Source organism: Schistocerca nitens, chromosome 6 (assembly GCF_023898315.1).
Source record: "Schistocerca nitens isolate TAMUIC-IGC-003100 chromosome 6, iqSchNite1.1, whole genome shotgun sequence".
NCBI classification, from domain to species: domain Eukaryota; kingdom Metazoa; phylum Arthropoda; class Insecta; order Orthoptera; family Acrididae; genus Schistocerca; species Schistocerca nitens.
Genome location: NC_064619.1, coordinates 751,015,495 through 751,042,836, shown reverse-complemented (window position 1 = coordinate 751,042,836; position 27,342 = coordinate 751,015,495). Strand labels below are relative to the sequence as shown.

Genomic DNA, 27,342 nt, shown 5'->3' with positions numbered 1-27,342 from the left:
GCTCATCTCTGCGACACGCTGTCTAGCCCAACTGCGATTTCTGTGACAAGTCGCAACTACCAACTAAAAAGCGCAGTTAACATGTGCCATCTGTTGACCGACGTACGTACTTTGTTATGAGAGCCTTGTGCCTCACGAGATCGATGTGCTGTATGTGTGCATCCGAAGGGCTTATTTCAATAATGGTACATGTCCATTTTTGTTTATTTTGAGATACAGAGTCGTAATGTTAAATGAGCGCTAGAAAATCTGCAGTTGAGATACCAGAAATATTCAAGCATATGGCTTCTTGCTAGAGATGAACCTTTATTCATGTTTGTTTGGATAATTAATTTCAGAAGCATTATAGACAGAAAAGTGGAGGTAATGGACTTGTACCACTATTGAAATAAGTACTTCATATTATATGACGACATGAACATTCAGCATCAGTTACGGTTGGTCAAACACAGCTGTGGCTCTGAATGTATTATGTTAATAAGAGGCAACATTGCCTTTTTCTCCTGAAAATATCACGTAACGTAACAAATGTGTTTGATTCTGCTTCCAATATGACAGTTTTGGTTAATACTCCACATGCCTACAGGACTTTGCAATGTTTACACAGCAGAACTCAGACATCTGTATAAGTGTAGTGAAATGAAAACAGTAGTATTGAGTCATACGAATGCCTCACTTTTGTTCCGACACAGTTCAAGACTCGGGAGAAAAGTTTTACACCTGGTGTTCTACATGGCAACTTCACACACAAGAACTTTCTGCCGACACTACTACCACCTACATAAGTAAGCTTTTCCTGTGTTACTTTCAAGTACTGCACTTAAACTATTCCTGATTTAACTGGAAGATCTGTACTTCCCACTTTCATATCAACAGCCTCAAAATGCATATTCTAGACTTCGCGGTATGTTACAAGTCAGTGTCACACCAAGATTGTGTAGAAAGGGGGGGGGGGGGCGGCGGCGGCATGTCACTCTCCAACAAGTGTTTACCAATAAATAAGTGGCAGAATATTACGGGTATAGGACGGCTTAACATGTGGAAAATGACATTTTCATTATTCACTCACTATATTTAACATTTATTATTCCTTTAAAATCGCACAACTACTTCAATAAAACACAGTTTAATCACTCATCTACACACTTATTTCACAATTATGTCACTTTTAAACTGCAAATCCTCTAAGAGCTGTCTTGAATCTTCACGAGTCTCTCCCAACAGCCTTGATGTGGATAGATACGTACAGCAACCAGTAATCAGAATCAGAACTGTGTCTGCAAATTCACAAGGATTATTAGACAATTTTTGCTGTCACTAATTACAAGCAATATAATTGACAGAGTAGATTGCTAATATTTTCTGCAATGAAAGCTACTCAATGGGATATATTTCACATTTGCAAGAACGATCTTACTGAAGTAATTAAGTCCATCGAAACGCTTAGAAACCATCCTCTCGTCTGACGAAACCGGTCTAAAGACGCAGTGGCAATTTCTCCAGATCTGTTGACAATGATATTTTGAGTTATCACTTTACTGAGTGACTGAAATGTAGTTCGGGTACCTGTGAACACGTAAGTGTGTGTCCAGTGCACGGTCTCGTGAGTGTTGAAAAACGGAGCTGAAAAATACTTTAAAGAATCTGAAGGGCAAAACATATTCAGCAGTGATCTTTCACACGTAGATGGTACTTTCATGCTTAAAAAACTGACAGAGAAATGCATCGAAAGAGGGCTAGCAATCCATTTAACATTCGTAAACCCAGAAAAGGCACACAAGGAATAACAGTGTCTTAAGACTAATTGATTTACAGCTTTATCTTGTGGATGCACCAGAACAACGAAAATTAGTAATGTGCTGTCAGTATAATTCCAGATTAGCAAAGGTTTGTTAATTGGCTCCTGTTCTTTAAAACTGGTGTGCAGTGTTCATTACATTTGTGGGGAAGTTACTGTCACTGGTAGTTGATAAACTGTACTCTCTCCTATGAGGATTGGGGTTTAAAAGTGAATTCGAGGAAAACTGAGCATGTTATTGTAAATGGTGATAAACAGTCTGTGAATTTTAGTACTGTGTGTTTTTCTCTCTTTTTTTAAAATAATTAGATGAACGGAAAGTAAGTAGAAGATATTAAAATAAGATTGGACAAGGGAAACATGTTATTTGAGAATTAGAATCAGTCCTTTGGTGTAATAAAATCACTAAGAAAACTAAAAAGATTATATGTAAACAACAATAAAAAGCATATGTCACAAGTCAAAAGTCTGGTAAATAAGAAAGAAAGAAAGAAAGGGAAAGATCGACTCCTGTCTGCGAAAATAAATTGCAGGAGATAAACAGAGGTCTTGACTTAAAACCACATCAGAAATATAGACTTCACTAATTGTATTGGTTGTGGATGATGAGCTGCAACTGTAATTTACATTAGTGATTTATGTGGATTTAGTCAGTGTCATTACCACGACCATAGTGTAGAACTGCACGTGGTTCAACATATAATATTCCTCTGACTTCACCATATTGTGATGAGCCTGCCGTGGCTCGAAAAGTAGTTAATGATAAAATAAATGTGTATAAAAGTACGATAAAGTGACTGGTTGCATATAGTACCCATATAAACCACAAGGAAATGAAAAATTGAAAAAATGATCGAACTGGAAGAAAATATAATTGAAGCTATTGATAAAAAGGAGGACTTACTATGGTACAGTCACGTAGAATGAATAGAGGTGAATCCCAGTGGGATGAACGAAATTCAAGGTAAACCACATAGAAGATGGATAACAGATATCAAGGTAGCTATGGACTCTCAAAGAAGGGGAATGGGAAGCTTGTAAGCTATGCAGATTGAGAAGTGAGAAACAGCATCAACTGTAAGTGACACACCAATGTGTGTAATGTGGTATGTTAGTGTTCTGCCCATATGTTGTGTATAGTACTGTAGCATCACTTAAGTTACCAGGCCTATTCCTGAGACAGCTGGAAGTAACCTGTACCTGACAGTGTAATCTCCTCTGTGAGAAGTGGAGATGGAAAATAAAGAACAGTGACTAGATGCAAAAGCTCTTAACCCATTTAAAGAAACACTTGCCAACAAAGTTCAAAACTGAAGTCCCTGGGCAAAATTTCTGATGCCTTCCTGATGAAAACTGTAATCTGTTTGTGATGGTCTGTCTCCAACTTGTCTTTAACATATTCTGGAAAAGTCATCTAAAATTGGGAACAAGAGTTGAAAATTCAAAACCAATATAGTAATAATAATAATTTATTGTGGCTCAGTGACATAGTTTTAGTGAGTTGCAAGTCCCTAACCTACCGAGTACACACGCCAGGGAAAGGCAAATTACAGTTTTACTGGGAATCCAAACCACATGTTGTTCCGGAAGAATCTTCATATCATTGTGAGATGAAAGCTAGATTAAAGGCAGACTGAAATATTTCTGTCGTTCGAGCAGTATTCATTCTTATGATGTCTCAGTTTCGAGGCAAGCACTTTATCACTATATTACCAGACCTGACACTACTACGGTCTAACAGATGGAAAACTTCAAAAAATGTGCTAAACAAGTTGGTTTGCAAATATCCTTAGTAAAAATTCTACATGGAAACATTGACTACGCAGTATTGTCAAGTCAAGGCAGTCCCATACTCCAAGGGCTTAGGTGAGGCCCTTGAACCTAATGGGGGAGAAAAATAGCACATTGGATTTGCCTTTGGGAGAGTGAAGGTGGCCTACAGAAGAAATCACGGCATCTACCAAAAAAAAAAAAAAAAGTCCATCCACACATACTAAAATATGGTCAAATCAGAAGATATGTTTCCAATGACAATCACACATTTCACATAAAAACATACGTAGAAAGTGTCCTGCAAAATTGTGAGAGAGATTCTCAGTCCAAAGGACACAGAAGATGGGTACAGGCTAAAATCTTGGAAAACAACGGAAAAATTACAAAAACTTGCAGCAGACACGAAAAAGAAGACTGAAGACTCAAAGGAATAATACATGAGGGCTGTTCAATAAAGAATGATCATTTTTTTGACATCATACCTTTACTCATCCTCATAATTTTGATGGTCCTTCTCAAAGTAGTGTCCCATGAATGTAATGCACTTGTCGCAGCATTTCTGCCAGTCTTCAAATACATTCTACAGACCATTTTTGAGATGTCTTTCAAAATCGCCTCGGGGCAGCCTTCACCACCGCTTCTGATGATTGATAATGCCTCCCACGGAGGCGTTTCTTCATGTTAGGGAATAGAAAATAGTCAAGAGGGGCTAAATCCAGACTACAGGGAGGGTGACGGATGCACTTCACATTGATTTTTGCGAGATATTCAGCAACAGCATTCGCAATATACCGCGCATCCAGCCTGCTTCACCGAAATGTGGTCTGTTGCACTTGATATGCACTTGCAGTGTTTTCCCAGGGTGTATGCGACCCGAGAAATCCTGGAATTTTTTCATCGGCGAGAAAACCGGGAAAAACCTGGAAATTTTTCGGAATTCCGCGAATTTTTCATTGTTTTAGCTTTCAGTTAAATTTTTGTAATTTTGACTGGTAAGAATTGATTCTCTAGCAAAGAATGTTACTCTATCCTGCTACTGGAGAATGATAGTGCAGGAATAAAATATAAACGAAAGGAAAAAGAAATGAAACTTCAGTGGCAAAGGAAATGCGCCATTTACAACAAAACACCTTGCACGCTTGTGCAAGCAGCAAAAATATGTCAAAGGAAGTAGGGCGAAGACTATGTAATACTTCGTAACTATAAACTGCTTGCTATGAGTAGAGCTCCTGTAGAAGCCTTAGCTATGAGCGTGACGTCACAACTGGTCACATTAGAATGAGATTTTCACTCTGCAGCGGAGTGTGCGCTGATATGAAACTTCCTGGCAGATTAAAACTGTGTGCCCAACCGAGACTCGAACTCGGGACCTTTGCCTTTCGCGGGCAAGTGCTCTACCAACTGAGCTACCGAAGGCTGTGGCTGTGGCTGTGGCTGTGGCTAAGCCATGTCTCCGCAATATCCTTTCTTTCAGGACTGCTAGTTCTGCATGGTTCGCAGGAGAGCTTCTGTAAAGTTTGGAAGGTAGGAGACGAGGTACTGGCAGAAGTAAAGCTGTGAGTACCGGGCGTGGGTCGTGCTTCGGTAGCTCAGTTGGTAGAGCACTTGCCCGCGGAAGGCAAAGGTCCCGAGTTCGAGTCTCGGTCGGGCACACAGTTTTAATCTGCCAGCCAGGAAGTTTCTGGTCACATTAGGTTCGTTTGACCAGTTGCCAGCGGGCTCACACGCATCCGCAGTTGACTTGTGTATGACAGTACCTGCTTCCGCTTCCCGCTACTTGAAGTGTGGCTGTTAGCTGTATCGGCAGTAGCAGCAAGCAGCCAGATGCAAACGAGAAAAAGTTTTCTCGTGCGCTGTAGCTGCCAGATTCGCGCATGCGCAGAGTTGTCTGAGTTGTAGTGGGGAGGGGGTTAGTCTCCACATGACCCGTATTTGCGTTAAGTGATTTCGCTGTTACCTCTTCGTTTCCAGATCCCACGTGAAATGAAAACAAAACGGATTTCTGTGGCCGGGAGCTATCAAGTGAATTAAAATACATTCACATAATTACGGAGAGCAAAAATATATTATTAGTTTCAGTTTTCTGATTTTATTTTATTTCCAAGTTATTGACGGCCAAGCATTATTCGCCTTGCAAAACAATGAAGTTATTTTTGCAAGTTTGCTAAAGAAATTTGTAGTTCCAATAGTTTGCTGAATTTAAAGTGCACGTTATCATCTTCTGCCATGTATGGCATTAAGCCATAAGAAAGAACCAAAAATGAGATCGTACAATATTGGTACTCCAAGATAATTTACATCCCAAAAACCACACTGAAAAGATGGGACCTACTTCATTGTGAATCTGGAAAAAACCAATGTGCACTTCAAGCCGAATTATTCGTTTTAGTATGGTGTACGAAATTTCGATGCTCTTTGAGTAGCCTCTGATGTCCTGTTTCTTGTATGGTGTAATGTAAGCTCTCTTAGTGCTTTATACATACGAATATGCGGGCTTCCTACACCACTGCAGTTGCGCACGCGCAATAATGCCATTTTTCTAGCGCTCTCTGGCAACAGCTAAATCGAACCTATTTCTGACAGTCTCCGGATAGTATTGCGAACGGTGGTTCGAAAAACGTTACTTTCAAAGTAAATTTCTTTTTACGCAAGATGAATTATGTTACATGTGAGGAAGTGCGATGAATTTCTAAATCACAGAGCGTTTAAAACTGAACACTGTGAGGACCAGCCACTTACAAGAATTTCGAGCCCAGTAGACCAGACATTTATGTAATAATTTTAAATTTACTGGCACATTTGTTTGATGTTTCTTAAAGTATAACACATGAAAAAAGACAATATTACATGTGAAAGCTTGGCTTCTTTTGTAGCTTGTTAATCTGAGAGACCAATATTATATGTGAAAGCTTAGCTTTTCTTGTAGCTGTACTATATACGAGGGCCGTTCAGAAAGTAACCTCCGGTTGATTTAAAAAAATACACCAAGTTAAATAAAAATATTTTAATATATACATCTTACAACTACATCTTTGCACTATTTTTCTACATAGTCTCCATAGCGATTGAGGCACTTATCGTATCTCTTCACAAGCTTTGAAATTCCTTCTGCATAAAAATCACCCGCTTGTGCCTGGAGCCAGCCTGTGACCGCATCTTTGAGCTCTTCGTCGTCACTATCTCGTACAAGAGAGTCTTATAAATCTGTGGAAAACCAGTAGACAACTCCGACATTGAGAAACGTCGATTTTCACGAACTTTTGCATCAACTGTCCGAACAAGTTCGTCAGTCACCAATGATGGTCTACCACTCCTCTCTTCATCATGAACGTTTTCTCGTCCACTTTTAAATAAACGTACCCATTCATGGACAACTCCTTCACTCATAACTCTTGGTCCGTACACGGCACAAAGCTCACGATGAATAGCTGCTGCAGAATATCCTTTGGCTGTAAAAAACCTTATGACAGCACGCACTTCACATTTGGCGGGGTTTTCTATTGCAGCACACATTTCAAACTGCCACAAAAACTAAACTAGCGCAGGTACGACGTTCACTCGACCACGGCTTGATGCCGACTAACCTGTTGAGTGCGTGAACGCACAGATGGCGTCGCTACTCCCCCCACAACCCGCACTGTGACCAATCGGAGGTTACTTTCTGAACTGCCCTCGTATATTAATGTAAACCGTTAACTTTTCCTCTTTGTGTGTTCGCGCTACGGAACAGTGATCTTGCTATTGGCTGACTATAACACGTGTCCTACGCTGTGAATATCTGCTGTTATCGGCTGGCGAGATCATGTGGCATGAGATACGACTGGCTTACAAAAGGACATCGCAATCTCGATTTCAACGCTCCGGAAACTAATGCGCTGTGTTTGATGCAATTCAAATTTATACTTTCGTAATACGAAAATATACAGCGTATATGTTGCTGCACATCAAAGGTCTTTCCGAAACTTATCTCCTTTTTTATCATTAAAAGTCTTTCCAAAACTTCTCTGCCCCGTCTTCTCTCTCTCCTTTTTTTTCCGGGAAGTTCTATGCCAGTGTATAAAACATTAACCATTCAAGGGATTGATAAGTTTTACAGTTCGGAGGGAAAAAATCTACGGAACACCTACTGTTGCTTAGCACGGAAAAAGTGTATTTTCGCCCTGGAAAAAGCATATTTTTTAAATGGGATATCCGGGAATTTTTTTTCCTTGTTCCCGTATACACCCAGTTTCAGGACATCCCTGTAGTATTGTCCAGTTACTGTTTATTTATTTATTTATTTATGCATTTATTTTACCTGGTAAGATTAGGGCCTTCAGGTCCTCTCTTACACCTAACCAGGCATACTCAGATTCAACAAATTTCAGTTTCTACAGAACATTAAGGGCATATAACATGTTATACAGTGTTAATGTTAAAGAAAAATATAGAGATTATAAAAGTAGTACAATGATAATCATAACAATCAAAAAATAATTATAACAATCAAGAATAATAATAATAATAATAGTAATGACTATGTATATGAAAGTAAACATATTTTTCTTTTATGATTGTCAGTCCTATTGCTAGTTGGGAATTTTCTCGTTATATTCGTGCAGCTTGTGAGTTATTCTCATCAAGCAGAGACATAAGACGATAGAATGGGGTGAAAGAGGTATAGACGAGGTAGATAGGTTAGAGAAAGAGAAATAGAATGGTAAAATTCGAAGCTATGATGGAGAGGAGAAAGAAAGAGATGAGAGGGGCACAACAATGGTGGCTATACCGTCCCTAATATGTAAGTCTTGAGTTCCCTCTGGAATGTTGAGTGGTTCTGGATAAGACGCAGATCACAGGGGAGCGCGTTCCATATTCGTATGGCTGAGATGGAGAATGACACGGAGAAAGATTTTGTGTTATGTAAAGGTACAGCCAAGATGCTAGACGTATCCGATCAGGTATTGCGGTTGTGGAATGATGATAGGTGTTTAATGTGAGAACATAAGTAGGGGGCACCAGTGGGTAAGAAATCGATGAAGTAAGCACATCGTGTGGAGATCGCGTGCCTTATGTGGGCGTATCCAACCTAGCTGGGATTATGAAGGACTGATATGATCATACAACCGTATATTGCATACGTATCTAACGCAAGCATTCATCACTAGCTCGAGGCATCTCGAATTTTCACTATTTGTGCCGTGTTCAACTACATCACAGTAGTAAAGATTAGGCAAGACTAGTGTTTGGACTAATTTTTGTTTCACATGGGTTGGAAATATTTTTCTAAATTTTTGAATTGCATGTAGGGAGGAGAGCGATTTCCGGCAAGCTGTGACTGTTTGTTCTTCCCAGTTTAGGTGTTCATCCAAGATTATTCCAAGGTCTTTTACTGTTTTTTGGTATGGTAGTTGGGTACCATTGAAGAGTATTTGAGGGACTGTTTCGCGAAAGTACCGGCTGATTAACTTTGAATGAGATATAAGTATGACCTGTTGTTGTACAACATGCTGATAAACCATTCCATGAATATCAAAGATTGAGATGACCATAAGTTTCCCAGCAGAGGCAACCACTTTTGCTTTTTGGGGGGGTTGGTAATGAAGATTTCCACACTGAGCTTTGCTGTTTGCTCTCGGGATCAAAATGATGTAGCCAAGTTTCATCAACAGTGGTTACATTTGAAAGAAACTCCGGATCTTCCTCTAACATCAATTTTATGAAGACCTGCAAGCGAATTTCCTTTTGTTCAGGAATCAACAGTCTTGGAACCCATCGCGTACAAACACGTCGTCATCTGTAATTTTTCTGTCATCAACGTGTGGTAGGCACCCAATGAAATGTTCAGTATTTCAGAAAGTGGTCTTAAGGTACTTCGTCGATCCTGTCTCACAGTGACAGCAGCGGTGTTGTTTCCTTCCATAAGAGCAGTAACTGGAGCGCCAGGCCCACCTTCCTTTGATTGTCTCCCCTCTTTAAACATTTTAAACCATCTTCGAGCTGTGCTGTAGGGAAGAACAGACTCTCCATAGGCCTCCTCTGACATTGTATAGGCCTCAGCTGAAGATTTGTTGAGACGAAATCAGAATTTCAAAGCCGCATATTGTTCCTCGCGTGTTACCTCCATTGCAGCGGTAGGCGATACTTAACATGTCCGACCCTGCCTGCCTCTCACAGGCAGGAATCGGGAGTCCCTACAGTGAAACTACTTCGGCGTGTTTGTTGCACATTAAGCTAACAGAATATCATAAGATTAAATTTTAGCGTGAGAAATTATGACCATAAAAAAATTATGATAATTCTTTATTGAACAGCCCTTGTACTTACCCACAAAATTTCAGCATGCACAGAATGATGAACAATTACACCCTGAAATTCAAAAAGGATGTAGAAACAGCCTATATAAATTCCTTGAAAGGCAGAGAGAAAATCATACAGCCAAAAAATTAACAGGTTGCAAGTGCAGCTTGGGAATTAAACTATGAAGTACGGTAAATGGAAACAAAATGGACTGTTGAAAGAAAAAATTCATGGAAAAAAATAAGACGTCCACAAGAAATACAGAAAATTAAATAATGATGCTTTGTGTGATCTAATAGGATTTGATCACACCTATAAAAATAGTAATAATAACAATAATAATAACTGATTGAAGTCAACAATGAAAGCATCTCAAAGTACAAGAAACCAAGACACTATACCAGAAAGCTGCACTCTAATGTTGGACTGACAACCTATGGAACGAGTGCAATTTTTTGAGGAAATCGAAGGTGAAACAGATAAAGAAAGCACCTGGTCCTGGCTGGCCAGCAGAACCATGAATGAGGAAAATTGAAGGACTTATTTTTGCTGCAGAAAACCAAGTTATCAGTAGTACAGCCATCAAAGCCAGAATCAAGAAAAGTGAAGACTGCAAAGGAGCTGAGGAAACAATTCACCACATCTTGAGCTGATGCAAAAAGACCGCTCAGGACAATTATGAGCAGAGACACAATGCTGTAGTACAAATAATCCACTGGAAATTATGCCAAAGTTACCTTCTGCCTGTAGTAAGGACCAAACGCTGAAAAAGTTCTCAAAAACAGAAATAACAACTTACTGTGGTACTTTCAACCTCAGATCGGATGTCAGAACATGTGATACACCAAACGTCACAATTTTGGAGCAAAAATAACTGCAGATCGTGGACATTTCCACCTCCAGTGACAGCAGAATCAGTGAGAAAAGAATTGAAAAACTTATAAGACCCGAGGACTCGAAAACTGAGCTACAGTGACTGTGGTGTAAACTGGTGAAAGTAGTCCCAGCAGCTCATGGAACACTTCAAGCAGTGCCACAAGCTCTGAGTGGGCACTGGAAAAATAAGGGTCTCGAAAAACTATCCATCCCAACTACATAAAACCACTTTACTAGGATTTCCACAAATTACCCACTAATATATTGTGCAGTTGGACTAGTTATACAATTAAAAATCTAACATAGTGAACTCATTTGTTGTGTCTACTGTTAATAACGATGATGATGATAGTAATAATAATATATACATAATATAACATGGCACTTTCGAAATAGGAGCAGAGGAATATGTGGAAGTTGAATGAACTCATCTCGGTACAGATTTTTTTTCTTTTGCCAACCTCATCTATGAGACTGCCAGCAACAGCCCATGTTTTTAGGTGGTGAACACACATTTAGGCTCCTGGCAGCCTCAGCCAAAAGTGCCAAGTTATATTGTGGGTACAGTAGGAGGACTGCAAACCCCAGGTTTCACCTTTTCCAGCAGCAGTTCGAAGACTTGCTGACGAAGAGGGGAAAGTTGCCACCACCTTACTGGGGGCCGCGCGTCCTCAGTGTCCGGGCCCCGGAAGACTCGCCCGTGGCTGACCGACTTCCGAGCGGACACACGGATCTGTACGCTGCGGGCCCACCTCTGAACAGCTACGCGGCCCCGTGCCCTGCGGACCCACCTCCGGAAGGCTACGCGGCTCCACCGCCACCCCCCGACTACTGGGACGCCAGGCCGCACCGACTGCCCAAGACGTACCACTGCCCCTTGTGCGTACGGTGGTTCACCAGCGTGCCGCACCTCAGGCGCCACTACAACACTGCCCTCCACAAGCGCCTCGCCGTGGAGAAGGGGCAGCCTGCTGTGCCCTACTGCAGTGAGTATCTGCCGGGCACGCTGCTGGGAGTGTGACGATTTTGACAGTCGAGTAAAAAACTGGACCGTGTCCGATTTTACCATTTTTGATTTGGGTGTTGCTACTTTTAGCTGACACACACATTTGTCGCAGAAAGATGGGACTGCTGCAGCATTACCTTGTCTAACTAATTAATTAGGACAAGATACAGAACATTCCTGCCATGACACTGTGTCGGACACACTGATGACACGAGTTATTCTTTGTCAATTGTTGCGAGTGGAGGGCTGTGCTGAGTGTGCTATCAGATAATAATTTTTTCATCTGAAGAAACAACCTCCTGACATCTACGGAGGTAACTGGAGCAAATTGAAAACATTAAGCAGTGGTAGGGTCCATTTCTACTGCAATATAATTTTCACCTTGTAGCTTTTCTGTCAACGTCAGGATTTTTTAAGACACCATTTTACACTTTTCCCTAACTAGTGAACCTCATTTCCCTCGCATACTCTCCAATCTTTGCACGACACCATCTGTAATTTTCACTGGCTTTGTCAGAGGCTACCTCGTTTGTCAAAGCTGACAGTTCACTCGTGGCAGGAAACTGAACTCTGCCACAATGAGAGTTAGCCATTTCTCACTTCTGACGATTCAGAAAGTTTTTTACCTGCTGCAGCTGAATATGATTCATCATTCAGACCAATAACCAGCTTAGTTATGCTTGGGTAATTTGAAGTGCCATCCCAGAAAACAACCGTCAGCACTGTGGCGGTTAGTTACTTTGGAGGAGGCTGAATGGATATTACAACACACACAGAATATTAGATCAAAATATATTTCAATTTATTATAGCTTGAATTAGATGAAATACTCAGTTTTCAAACAATCCATCTATGTGTACTGTTTGTGTCCCTGAACACTAATGTATTTCTCGATACAGTTCAGGATAATAGTCTCTTCTGTCCATGTACAGTTGACTGTAATCTTTGCTACACGGTTCTGTCCGATACAATTCTCGTGCTGCTGTCTCTGTAGTGAGACAGTGCTGTCATTTTTGGCGACAATTGCAGAGTGGGCGAGCGAAGCTCTTCTCCGGCAAGAGTGGTGTGCAGAATCTTTCGAGGCCGTGAGTACGCTGACGTCTGTCATTCATTGCCGTGTCTGGTAGCAACTGTGCTTAGTTGAGGTTCTGTCATGAGGTACCTACTTTGTCACAGCACCTTGTTCTTCAGAGAGCACCACATCGAGTGTAGTAGTCTCCTTCTGAAATCCATGTTCCCCATCTTGTGATGCTAAATTGAGGGGGCGGAGCTATAACTGGCAATATGTCTTTAAATTTCTGAATATTTGATGATTCTTTCAAAAAGATCTGCTCAGTACTGGAAATTAATTTGTCAACATCCAAAAATGAGCTTTGTATCTCTTCTCGCTTTCACGCTGTCAAAACCCATGTGCTATGCAGGTCCCATGAAGTGCCACTTTTAAAATTGTGGCAGTCTTTTTTATATAAGGTGCAGCATATGATGTGAAAAATAATATATTGTTGTATATCTAAAAACAAAGATGATGTGACTTACCGAACGAAAGTGCTGGCAGGTCGATAGACACACAAACAAACACAAACACACACACAAAATTCAAGCTTTCGCAACAAACTGTTGCCTCATCAGGAAAGAGGGGAAGGAGAGGGAAAGACGAAAGGATGTGGGTTTTAAGGGAGAGGGCAAGGAGTCATTCCAATCCCGTGAGCGTAAAGACTTACCTTAGGGGGGAAAAAGGACAGGTATACACTCGCGCACACACACACATATCCATCCACACATATACAGACACAAGCAGACATATTTAAAGACAAAGAGTTTGGGCAGAAATGTCAGTCCAGGCGGAAGTGAAGAGGCAAAGATGATGTTGAGTGACAGGTGAGGTATGAGTGGCGGCAACTTGAAATTAGCGGAGGTTGAGGCCTGGTGGGTAACGGGAAGAGAGGATATATTGAAGAGCAAGTTCCCATCTCCGGAGTTCGGATAGGTAGGTGTTGGTGGGAAGTATCCAGATAACCCGGACGGTGTAACACTGTGCCAAGATGTGCTGGCCGTGCACCAAGGCATGTTTAGCCACAGGGTGATCCTCATTACCAACAAACACTGTCTGCCTGTGTCCATTCATGCGAATGGACAGTTTGTTGCTGGTCATTCCCACATAGAATGCATCACAGTGTAGGCAGGTCAGTTAGTAAATCACGTGGGTGCTTTCACATGTGGCTCTGCCTTTGATCGTGTACACCTTCCGGGTTACAGGACTGGAGTAGGTGGTGGTGGGAGGGTGCATGGGACAGGTTTTACACCGGGGGCGGTTACAAGGATAGGAGCCAGAGGGTAGGGAAGGTGGTTTGGGGATTTCATAGGGATGAACTAACAGGTTACGAAGGTTAGGTGGACGGCGGAAAGACACTCTTGGTGGAGTGGGGAGGATTTCATGAAGGATGGATCTCATTTCAGGGCAGGATTTGAGGAAGTCGTATCCCTGCTGGAGAGCCACATTCAGAGTCTGGTCCAGTCCTGGAACGTATCCTGTCACAAGTGGGGCACTTTTGTGGTTCTTCTGTGGGGGATTCTGGGTTCGAGGGGATGAGGAAGTGGCTCTGGTTATTTGCTTCTGTACCAGGTTGGGAGGGTAGCTGCGAGATGCGAAAGGTGTTGTCAGGTTGTTGGTGTAATGGTTCAGGGATTCCGGACTGGAGCAGATTCGTTTGCCACGAAGACCTAGGCTGTAGGGAAGGGACCGTTTGATGTGGAATGGGTGGCAGCTGTCATAATGCAGGTACTGTTGCTTGTTGGTGGGTTTGATGTGGACGGACGTGTGAAGCTGGCCATTGGACAGGTGGAGGTCAACGTCAAGGAAAGTGGCATGGAATTTGGAGTAGGACCAGGTGAATCTGATGGAACCAAAGGAGTTGAGGTTGGAGAGGAAATTCTGAAGTTCTTCTTCACTGTGAGTCCAGATCATGAAGATGTCATCAATAAATCTGTACCAAACTTTGGGTTGGCAGGCCTGGGTAACCAAGAAGGCTTCCTCTAAGCGACCCATGAATAGGTTGGCGTACGAGGGGGCCATCCTGGTACCCATGGCAAACTTTGTATGTGGTGTTGTCTGAAAGCTGACGCAGTCCCTCAGCCACATACTCCCGACGATCAAGTACCACGGTCGTGGAACCATTGTCCGCCGGAAGAATGACGATGGATCGGGCAACCTTCAGATCACGAATAGCCTGGGCTTCAGCAGTGGTGATGGTGGGAGTAGGATTAAGGGTTTTTAAGAAGGATTGAGATGCAAGGCTGGAAGTCAGAAATTCCTGGAAGGTTTGGAGAGGGTGATTTTGAGGAAGAGGAGGTGGGTCCTGCTTCGACGGAGGACGGAACTGTTCCAGGCAGGGTTCAATTTGGATGGTGTCTTGGGGAGTTGGATCATTAGGAGTAGGATTAGGATCATTTTTCTTCGTGGCAAAGTGATATTTCCAGCAGAGAGTACGAGTGTAGGACAGTAAATCTTTGACGAGGGCTGTTTGGTTGAATCTGGGAGTGGGGCTGAAGGTGAGGCCTTTGGATAGGACAGAGGTTTCGGATTGGGAGAGAGGTTTGGAGGAAAGGTTAACTACTGAATTAGGGCGTTGTGGTTCCAGGTTGTGTTGATTGGAATTTTGAGGTTTTGGAGGGAGTGGAGCTGGAAGTGGGAGATTGAGTAGATGGGAGAGACTGGGTTGGTGTGCAATGAGAGGAGGTTGAGGTTTGCTGGAAAGGTTGTGAAGGGTGAGTGAGTTGCCTTTCCGGAAGTGGGAAACCAGGAGATTGGATAGTTTTTTGAGGTGGAGGGTGGCATGCTGTTCTAATTTACGGTTGGCCTGTAGGAGGATGCTCTGAACAGTCGGTGTGGATGTGGGAGAGGAAAGATTAAGGACTTTTATTAAGGATGGGAGTTGACGGGTGTGTTCATTGGCTGAGTTGATGTGTAGGTGAAGGATTAGGTGGGTGAGGGCAATGGATTGTTCAGTTTGGAACTGGTATAGGGACTGATGAAAAGAAGGGTTGCAGCCAGAGATGGGAACTTTAAGTGTGAGGTCTTTGGGGGTAATGCCAAATGTCAGACAAGCCTGAGAAAATAGAATATGGGAGCGTAATCTGGCTAGGGCGAAGGCATGTTTGCGGAGGGAATGTAAATAAAATTTAATGGGGTCGTTGTGGGGGTGTTGTGAGGGTGACATGGTATTAGAAGGTGGAAAGTGTAACATGAGGCTGAAATGAAAATGAAAATAAAAATATATGGGGAGAGATAAAGGTGGACTGGAAAGTAACTGGAGATCTGGTGTGAAAAAAGGTGAGAAGGTGTTGGTTACAGCTGGGCTATGTTGGACTTGGGTTGGTAGACAACGATGTGCACAAAGGTTAGGTGGTTGTGTTGCCGCCAAAACACGTTAAAGGACGGAGAAATTCGGGAAAATTTCGAAAAAACTGTGTGTAATATATTAAAAGGAGTGGTTTTGTGGTGGCAGATTATGAAAATGAGGCTAACAATTGTCTGACGAAGAAATAATGACGTTAAAACCTGTGTGAAGCGGATAAAAATTATCAGTGATGTGGGAAAAATGGAAATGGAAATAAAGCGAAAGTTATTAGAACTAGCCGAAATGGTTGTTTAAAATGTGAAAGGAACTGTTTGTGAACTAGAAATGGTGGATTTTATAGCGGCGGTAGTGTTGAAAGCGGTAAAAAAATTTTTTTGGTTATGGTTTGGAAGTGGTTTACGTATTATTAAGTATATATAGGCGGGATAAAATTGTATAGCAGATTACGGTAAAAAGGAGAAGGTGAATACAAAGTGAAACTACTGGCAAAGACACAAAGAGAAAATAAGACGACAGAAAGATTTCGAAATGCAACAGTGACAATAACAAACGTAATTGTTGGGTTCAAATTACTGATATCAATATAATAGAGGGAAACATTGCACGTGGGAAAAAAGGACACGTATACACTCGCACACAAACACATATCCATCCACACATATACAGACACTAGCACTTCCTTTCACGCCGATCACCTGCCACCCTACCTAAAACCTCTTTTCTCATCACCTTAGCCAGCTTCATCCTGACCCACAACTTCTTCACTTTTGAAGGCCAGACATACCAACAATTAAAGGGAACAGCCATGGGTACCAGGATGGCCCCCTCATACGCCAACCTATTCATGGGTCGCTTAGAGGAAGCCTTCTTGGTTACCCAGGCCTGCCAACCCAAAGTTTGGTACAGATTTATTGATGACATCTTCATGATCTGGACTCACAGTGAAGAAGAACTTCAGAATTTCCTCTCCAACCTCAACTCCTTTGGTTCCATCAGATTAATCTGGTCCTACTCCAAATTCCATGCCACTTTCCTTGACGTTGACCTCCACCTGTCCAATGGCCAGCTTCACACGTCCGTCCACATCAAACCCACCAACAAGCAACAGTACCTGCATTATGACAGCTGCCACCCATTCCACATCAAACGGTCCCTTCCCTACAGCCTAGGTCTTCGTGGCAAACGAATCTGCTCCAGTCCGGAATCCCTGAACCATTACACCAACAACCTGACAACACCTTTCGCATCTCGCAACTACCCTCCCAACCTGGTACAGAAGCAAATAACCAGAGCCTCTTCCTCATCCCCTCGAACTCAGAATCCCCCACAGAAGAACCACAAAAGTGCCCCACTTGTGACAGGATACTTTCCGGGACTGGACCAGACTCTGAATGTGGCTCTCCAGCAGCGATACGACTTCCTCAAATCCTGCCCTGAAATGAGATCCATCCTTCATGAAATCCTCCCCACTCCACCAAGAGTGTCTTTCCGCCGTCCACCTAACCTTCGTAACCTGTTAGTTCATCCCTATGAAATCCCCAAACCACCTTCCCTACCCTCTGGCTCCTATCCTTGTAACCGCCCCTGGTGTAAAACCTGTCCCATGCACCCTCCCACCACCACCTACTCCAGTGCTGTAACCCGGAAGGTGTACACGATCAAAGGCAGAGCCACATGTGAAAGCACCCACGTGATTTACCAACTGACCTGCCTACACTGTGATGCATTCTATGTGGGAATGACCAGCAACAAACTGTCCATTCGCATGAATGGACACAGGCAGACAGTGTTTGTTGGTAATGAGGATCACCCTGTGGCTAAACATGCCTTGGTGCACGGCCAGCACATCTTGGCACAGTGTTACACTGTCCGGGTTATCTGGATACTTCCCACCAACACCAACCTATCCAAACTCCGGAGATGGGAACTTGCTCTTCAATATATCCTCTCTTCCCATTACCCACCAGGCCTCAATCTCCGCTAATTTCAAGTTGCCGCCACTCATACCTCACCTGTCATTCAACATCATCTTTGCCTCTTCACTTCCGCCTCGACCGACATCTCTGCCCAAACTCTTTGTCTTTAAATATGTCTGCTTGTGTCTGTATATGTGTGGATGGATATGTGTGTGTGTGCGAGTGTATACCCGTCCCTTTTTTCCCCCTAAGGTAAGTCTTTCCGCTCCCGGGATTGGAATGACTCCTTACCCTCTCCCTTAAAACCCACATCCTTTCGTCTTTCCCTCTCCTTCCTCTCTTTCCTGATGAGGCAACAGGTTGTTGCGAAAGCTTGAATTTTGTGTGTGTGTTTGTGTTTGTTTGTGTGTCTATCGACCTGCCAGCGCTTTCGTTCGGTAAGTCACATCATCTTTGTTTTTAGATATATTTTTCCCACGTGGAATGTTTCCCTCTATTATATTGATATCAATAATATATTGTTGTATTGAATTTCTTCAGGCCACAGTCATTGTAATGAATTACTAAATAAACTCACTGTTTTAAGTGAGAATGTTTTTATTGATTCACTTTCTGAAGGATCTAACAACAACATTGGCAATAATGGAACCCGTAGGATCCCTTAACTTTGATTGAAATCCGGATCTTTGTATTTCTTGCTTTATCTTTGATGATTATTGTGACATTCACTTAAGTAACACTTTTTCAAACTTGACTCCCTCGGCACTGATTCGTCTGTATAAATTCCAGAAACTGTCCTAACGTAGGATTCTGTAGTTTCCACAAGGAGGGGAGGAGGGGGTGGGTCCTAACATGAATAAAAGTGAAATGCAAATTGCAATGTTCAACTCCATGTTACAATTGCCATTGGAAGCAAAGAAATTATCATGCCAGTAGCCTTGGAAAGTGCATTTTTGTGTTTGGCTGTAATGATACATTGAGAAATAAAATATTTCTTTTTGTAATTCACTGACTGGTGACATATTTTGCACTAAAGTATTTTACGTACAGCAGAAAATATGTCTGATCCAAAAGTATTAATGTAACTTTTCAGTTTACTCCACAAACAAAAACTGAATTTAACCTTTTTACTAGCTACCTTCCAAATTGTCATCACAATGAAGTCCAAAAGAAAGATGAATAATGAAGATAGAAACCACGTCTTACCCCAGCACTCACCGTTCCTTTTGAAGGAGGAATGAGCCAATAGGATGCCAATAAACACAACTGATAATTAAAATCCTTACCTACTGTTATCGCTTTTTATGGGACACTGGTTCTTTTTAATAATAAAGGAGTAAGTTATGATCAGAATGGCAGCAAAAGTCATTTATTTCACCAGTTAGGCATATATAAAAGACAGAAGGAGGCTACATAAAACTGTGGCACTTCAATCACAAAGATATAAATTATACAGATTCATGCTTAAATTGAAGATTGATCTAACACATTTAAATGACATTCTGCCAAAGTTCTGGTTGTGTTCATTACACTTGATCTCAGAATATATCCTAAGGTTTTACAACAAATGGATGTCAAGGGAGATGGATAGTCATTTTGCAGATTACATCTGCTACCCTTCTGGTAGACTGTTGTGATCTGTGCTGTCTTCCAACTACTGAGCACAGTTTTTTGTTCAAGGTATTGATGGTATATTCTGGTTAAAATGGGAACTGGTTCAGCTGTAGATTCTGCATAGAATTTGACAAAGATCCTGTAGGGCCACAAATACTCGTTTAATTGTAGCGATTTCATATGTTTCTCCATGCCACTACCGCTAATATCTATATAACACTTGTCTTTCCAATTGTTGCAGTATGTCTGTATCTTCCTTGGTGAAGAGTCATTTGAAAACTGAGTTGAGTATTTCTGCTTTTGCTTAACTAACCACAGTCTTTTTCCCTGTGTCATCCATGATTGTCTGGACACTAATTTATGTACCATTTACAGCCTTTGCATGCAACTAGAATTTCTTTGAATTTTGGAAGACGTCGTGCAGTATTATTCTGCTACGGTAACCGATAAAGGGTTCATGCATTACCCTCTTAAAAGCGACATGTATTTCATTTAACATCTCTCCATCTTTGGCCATGTGCTTTCTTTTACAGCTATCTTGCAGTTTCTTTACAATGACTGTATACCATGGAGGGGTCCCTTCCATCTCGAACTGTTGTACTAGTGTATGTGTTGAATGAGAGGTATCACATCCTTAAATACAAATGTCAGAGAAAAGATTTTCCTGACTGAGAGTAGTCGATAAGTGGTGAGCACCCCACTGTTGGGAGGTGTTTTAAATTGTAGGTGCTGATATCAGAGCTAACGATCCAGTGGCTGTACAGAAGTAGGTAGCAGTCAGATGACCTTACCTGCCGAGGCGGAGATAAGAGTTCCATGGAGTGGGGAGTGCGGAAGAAAGAGCTCCATGAAATCCATGAACGCAAAATTTCAAAGATAATAAATCCATTGTGATTCTTAATTATCAAGTTGACCAGCAGACCTGTTATATATGTAGTACAGAGACAGTATAATGAGTTGGTAGCTGTCCTCATTTATCATGCATTGAGTTGTAATTTTGAAGATAATATAAGAAGGTGAATTGTACCTAACTTCTTATTTATGTGATGAACCAGATGAGAATGAGAACTTAATTTTCAGCAGCTTTATCTGCAGTCTGTGAGGAGATGAAGTCTGAACAAAGTTCAGGGAAGAAGTCACATGGATTCAGGGCACAACCTAGCTGGATCCTAATTAGTAATACTTAATGGTGACGGAATATTCACTAAGCTACGTTCATCATCTATAGAAGGAGTGTTCAGGTGGCAACTTATTTAAATGTTAGGTACATGAGATCATGTACAACAAACCACCATACAGCCCAAGCCAATCTGGGACACTTCACGTGCTGACCATGTGACACAAGATATTGGAGGATATTTGTACTAGCGAACTGAGTTTCTTTTTGTAAAGTTTTCAGTTACATCTGGGGAAGAGTCTGGCGATCGATGGAAGTCTTTGACTAGAAGTTTATGCTTGCCCTCGACACAGTTTCACGCAAACTGTTGCACATGTAGCTTCAATTTCTGTTGTGATGGATTTGCATTTCTTGTCTGCTGTGACAAACACACCACCTCCATCTCCCATTAGCTTATAGTTTCAATGTAGACTTCAAAGTACTCAAAAAAATTTCAACACTGTGAATTTTGGGTTTTACCTAGCTTTTAATAGCTAGTAGTAGGTGAGCTACACTGCTTTTGAGACTGTTTCAAACTCTGGGACCTTTTGTTGCAAATACTTTGTCAGTTGATTAGTAGAATTTTAATGGTTTCGTATGTGGGGGACATTTGTCTGAATCTTACTCTAATACTTCAGGGTCTTCTATGGATGTCAGTGTTCATACCAGATGGAGAGACGCCTGAGCTAAAAAGAAAAATTTCCCACACACCCTTGCCCGTACATACAGTCTACCTGAGCAGCAGCCTCTGATGTGTAGTGCACACCTGACCAGTTTAGGGGCACACTCCAATTCTCGACACTATGACGTGAGCCCAGAAAGTTGCAGCCTAGCTCACAATAGAACCTTTGAAGTCTGCTTTAAACCTTCAAGTAGACTCAGAAACAGAGGGCTATGATCAGCTATGATGACAGTCCTGCAAATTGTGAACTTCTTTCAAACTAAATTACAGCAGTTCAAAAGAAAAACTCTTTTTCATGCTGCACTTTAAGTTTTTTTATTTATTTATTTAGTGCATGTAGACACGCTTCGCATTAGTTATAAGACATCTTCAGTGGTTGTCCTGAAATATTACATGATTTATTCATTTGCGCATACAGGTTATCATTTACACTTATAGGTTATACACTATGTGATCAAAAGTATCTGGGCACCTGGCTGAAAATGACTTACAAGTTTGTGGTGCTCTCCATCGGTAATGGTGGTCAATTTGCTGTTGGCCCACCCTTAGGAGTCATTCCATGTCAAGCGGCCTAGGGTCCCCACTCGACCATCTCCAATTTCGATGAAATTTTTACAGGATGTACATATAGACATGAAGCACTGCCAAATTACAGATTTGTAAAGGCTCGTTTTCTGACATTTGGACTGAAATGAATAAATGATCAACTTTGTTTTACCATTGTTCAGGATCTAAGAGAACTGTCGTGCTGAAACTTTGTGATCCTGTTCAACTTTTTGGGTACAATAGCTTAGTTGTAGTACAAAAGGTCAAACTATGGTAAATTCATCATAGTGTGCTACAAAAGTGGCTCATAAATCTTCTCATACCAAATTTTGGCTATACTTTATTGCCGTGTATCTACTGAACGAGTAACTTTCTGAAGCTAATACTTTAGTTAGCTGCAGCCTGCCAGCATGTCATAAAGCTCTGCAAGTGTCACCCAGATTGCTCAAATAATAACTCAGTTATCGAAGTTCAAAGTGTGCTAAAAAATTTAATCAGTCAATTTTGGCTCACTTTCAAAAGGTCATATCTCGAAAAGGATCACTCAAATTTGATTTTTCTCAGTACCATTGAAAAGAGCTCACCTTGTTTGATTAGAAAACGTTGTTTTTATTTTGGAGACTTTGCATTTAAGAAGAAATAAATTTATATTTTCAGTACATTACATTTCTCGACATTGCAACTTAAATGAATAAATAATCAACTTTGATTTACCATTACTCAGGATCTAAGAGACCTATCATGCTGAAGCTTTGTGATCCTGTTCAATGTATTGGGTACAATATCTTAGCTGTAAAACAAAAGGTCATACTATTGTAAATTCATCATAGTGTGCTATCAAAGTGGCTCATAAATCTTGTCGTACCAAATTTTGACCATACTTTTTGCCTTGTATCTACTGAAAGGATAACTTTCTGAGGCTGATACTTTAGTTATCTGCAACCTGTCAGCATGTAATAAAGTTCTGCAAGTGGCATCCAGATTTCTCAAATAATAACGGAGTTATCGGTGCTCACCTTGTCTGACCAGAAAAAGTTGTTTTTATTTTGGAGACAGTGTCAATAATGCTAAATGTCAACAATGGTGTTTGGTAACATGCTTCAACAATCAGTCTGAAGCACACTGTTGTGTAGTTAAGAGTGTTCAGATGTTGTGTGTGCCTTTTTAAATGATGTAAAATGTGTTGTCATTACTGGATGAACATCTTTTTTCGGCAAGTAAAATTTATTTCAGGGTATGGAGTGCCTCTTTAGAAATGTTTATCAGGTTGTTTAATTTTGTATTCTCAAGGAAGTTCCCATTATTTATGATTCTTTAATATTTTTCAGTTGAAAATATACACCACTTCTACTTTATCTAATATTGAAACAAACGGCAATTGGAAGCATAAATTTAATTGTAGTGTTATGGATATCAGCGAGGTTTCAGTACCATGTATCATTGGCCATTCAGATAATTCTAAATGTCATCTGAAAACATACACACATCAACAAGGCTTCATTCCAATCAAAGAATTTTCAGTAGAGCAACAGGAATTAATAAACCAAAGAAGTGAGATATGTCTTACTGAAAATTCACAAATATGCTTTCATCACAAAGCAATACTTGTGGACAAATATGACTTTCTACAGAGATCTTGTCGTAATCTTTTTGGTGCAAAGAAACATTCTGTTAAAAAGGGTTTATGGATTGTCAGTGTGGAAACAGCAAAGCAATTGCAAGCCATGACTAAGAGCAATGTGAAACCTGGTCAGAAGATCTATCCAATTTAAAGAAAACGATTTTTAGCAAAGAAAGCAAAAAAATCACAGTCAACTTCAAACCAGTCAGAAGATGAAGCATATCCAGAAGTATCAATCGATTCAAGTCTAACTGCTTTTGGAATGTCCCCCTCTAAAATTTCAGACAGTATCAAAAAGGGATGTGAAAGGTTACGCAAAATGAAAAATAAGCGAAGCTCAAGAGGCAATTGCGAATAACTTTGCTGCTGCTGGAGGATTCACCCCAAAAGATCTTCAAGCACCTAATACAAGCAAGACATGTCCTGATTGTGAAGATTATAAGCAGCTGATTAAAGAATTGAAAGACAAGTTGCAGCTGTCAAGGCAGCCTGAAAAATTGCAAATACTAACATTAGTACCACAAAGCTGGACTATAAAAGAGACAGTGCAAGAATTTGGTGTTTCAGAGAGGATGGTAAAAGCAGCTAGGAAGTTACAGGCAGAAAATGGTGCATTAGCTCTGCCAAAGAACAAGTGTGGCAAGAAGATTCCAGATCCCGTAAAAGAAAGAGTGGTAACATTTTTTTCAGAATAAAGAATTTAGCTGAATTTGTTCAGGTAAAAAAGACTGTGTGTCAATTAGAATAGAAGGAAAGAAAGTTTTGATGCAAAAATACCTTCTTCTGAATAATTTTAAAGAAATGTTTGTTGCATATCAACTTCAGCATGGGCCTGAAATTGGATTTTCCAGATTTTGTGAATTAATGCCAAAATGGTGCATTATTGTGGGTGCTGCAGGAACCCACTCAGTCTGTGTTTGCGCTTTATACCAAAATGTGAAACTGATGCTTGCAAGCACTCCAATTAAAGAAGATTGCAAGTGTCTGATTGCTAAAACAGTGTGTGATTTGGAATCCAAAGACTGGATGCTTCATCACTGTGAAATCTGTCTGGGAAAAGAACTACTGGAACAGTTTCTAGAAAGTAGTTTTGAAGACAGTGATCCAGATGATACCATTGAGTTCAAACAGTGGGTGCACACTGATAGAGATACATTAGAAACCAAGCAGATGACCACCGAGGATTTTATTGAAGATCTGGTTTCAAAAATTGACAAACTTTCCACTCATCATTATATTGCAAAGCACCAGAGCAAGCACCTAAAATGCACAAAAGAAAGCTGTAAGCCAACTGAACTGATCATATTAATGGACTTTGCAGAAAATTATTCCTTCATTGTCGAGGATGCAGCTCAAGCAACTTTACACCTATTTGTTGTGTACTTCAGAAATAACTTGGGCATCAACTACTGTATAATAAACGACAGTCTGAAACATGATGCAACTGCTGGACATGCTTTTATGGTGAAATTAATAGAAGATCTGAAGTGTCTCCTTGGAAAAATCACACACATTTACTACTTCAGTGATGGGTCAGCAGTGCAGTACAAAAACTTAAAAAAATTTCTGAATCAACTGCCACCATCAAAATGACTTTGGAATCTCAGCTGAATGGAACTTTTTTGCTACAAGCCATGGAAAATCTCCATGTGATGGAATAGGGGGAACTGTAAAGTGCCTTCAAAGACCAACTGAGGACCAGATTCTGACACCAACTGATTTGTTTAAATACTGTTCAAAGAATATCAGAGGAATCCAATTCATTTTTGTTTCAAAATAAGAAATTGAAACATTAAAAAGTGAGCAGAAAGTAAGGTTCAAAAATGGCTGCACAGTATCAGGAACAAGAGAGAATCACCATTTTATTCCATTAAATGAAAATCAAGTTTCTGTTGTAAGAGTATCCAATGAAACAAATATTTTTGTGGTAAATGTTGACAAATTCAAGCAACAGTTTCATTCAGAAATATTATAGCTTTACAACTGGGCCAATACATTGCCTGTTTATATGATGAAAAATGGTGGATTGGTAATGTGTCTGAAGTTTCAGAAGAAGAAAACGATGTTTTAGTCAGTTTCATGCACCCCAATGGACCTGCACATTCATTCTTTTGGCCAGCTAGGCAGGATGCTTTTTGGGTTCCAAACCAACACATTATTTTTGTCATTCCAGCTCCATCAGCAACAAGAATGGGCCGACATTATAGCTTATTAGAACCAACTGTAATTGCTATTAGTAACCAATTTCAGCAAATAAATTAATAAGAAATGAAATATTTGGCTTGGGGACCATAAAGAGTATGACATGTATTTTTTAATGTAATATAAATGTAATTTTATTTGGTACAACAAGATTTATGGGCCACTTTGATAGCACATTATGATGAATTTACAATAGTTTGACCTTTTGTTTCACAAATGAGATATTGTACCCAAAAAAATTCAACAGGATCACAAAGCTTCAGCATGACAAGTCTCTTAGATCCTGAGTAATGGTAAATCAAAGTTGATTGTTTATTCATTTATGTCGCAATGTCGAGAAATGTAATGTACTGAAAATATAAATTTATTTCTTCTTAAATGCAAAGTCTCCAAAATAAAAACAACTTTTTCTGATCAAACAAGGTGAGCTCTTTTCAAAGGTGCTGAGAAAAATCAAATTTGAGTTATCCTTTTTGAGATATGACCTTTTGAAAGTGAGCCAAAATTGACTGATTAAATTTTTTTAGCACTTTTTGAACTTCGATAACTCAGTTATTATTTGAGCAATCTGGGTGCCACTTGCAGAGCTTTATGACATGCTGGCAGGCTGCAGACAGCTAAAGTGTTAGCTTCAGAAAGTTATTCTTCCAGTAGATACAAGGCCATAAAGTATAGCCAAACTTTGGTATGACAAGATTTATGAGCCACTCTGATAGCACACTATGATGGATTTACCATAATTTGACCTTTTGTTCTACAAATAAGCTATTGTACCCAAAAAGTTGAACAGGATCACAAAGTTTCAGCACGACAGATCTCTTAGATCCTGAACAATGGTAAAACAAAGTTGATCATTTATTCATTTCAGTCGCTATGTCAAAACACGAGCCTTTATGAAAAGGTGGCTAGCGGCCCCACCATACTACTTATGAAGCTGTAATTTGGCAGTGCTTCATGTAAGGTCTATATGTACATCCTGTAAGAATTTCGTCAAAATTGGAGAAGGTTGAGTGGGGAGCTTGTCTAAATTTGAGCCACTTGACATGGAATGACCCGTAGCCTTGATGACAGCTTCCACTTCAGTCAGTTGCTAGAAGGTTTCTTGGGGAATGGCAGCCCATTCTTCATGGAGTACTGCACTGAGGAGAGGTATCAATGTTGATCGTTGATGCCTGGCATGATGTCGGCATTCCAAAGCATCCCAAAGGTGTTCTATGGGATTCAGGTTAGGACTCTGTGCAGATGAGTCCATTACAGGGATGTTATTGTTGTGTAACCACTCCGCCACAGGCCGTTCATTATGAACAGGTGCTCGATCATGTCGAAAGATGCAATCACCATCCCCAATTTGCTCTTCAACAGTGGGAAGCAAGAAGGTGCTTAAAACATCAATGTAGGTCAGTGCTGTGATAGTGCCATGCAAAACAACAAGGGGTGCAAGCCCCCTGTATGAAAAACATGACCACTCCATAACACCACCACCTCCAAATTTTACTGTTGGCACTAACACACTGG

At 40.7% G+C, this 27,342-nt stretch overlaps 1 protein-coding gene and 1 non-coding gene across 2 annotated transcripts in view; both read left to right on the top strand.

Moving 5' to 3' along the window:
- LOC126263621 (ras-associated and pleckstrin homology domains-containing protein 1-like) overlaps positions 1-27,342 on the top strand; it is a 453,221-nt gene that overhangs the window by 374,136 nt on the left and 51,743 nt on the right. Inside the window, exon 10 of the mRNA XM_049960707.1 lies at positions 11,331-11,712. Within this exon, the coding sequence (XP_049816664.1) occupies positions 11,331-11,712 (382 nt within the window). The remainder of the gene's footprint in view (positions 1-11,330; positions 11,713-27,342) is intronic.
- Positions 5,149-5,223, top strand: Trnap-cgg (transfer RNA proline (anticodon CGG)). Its single transcript has one exon. It is a non-coding gene; the product is annotated as a tRNA-Pro (tRNA).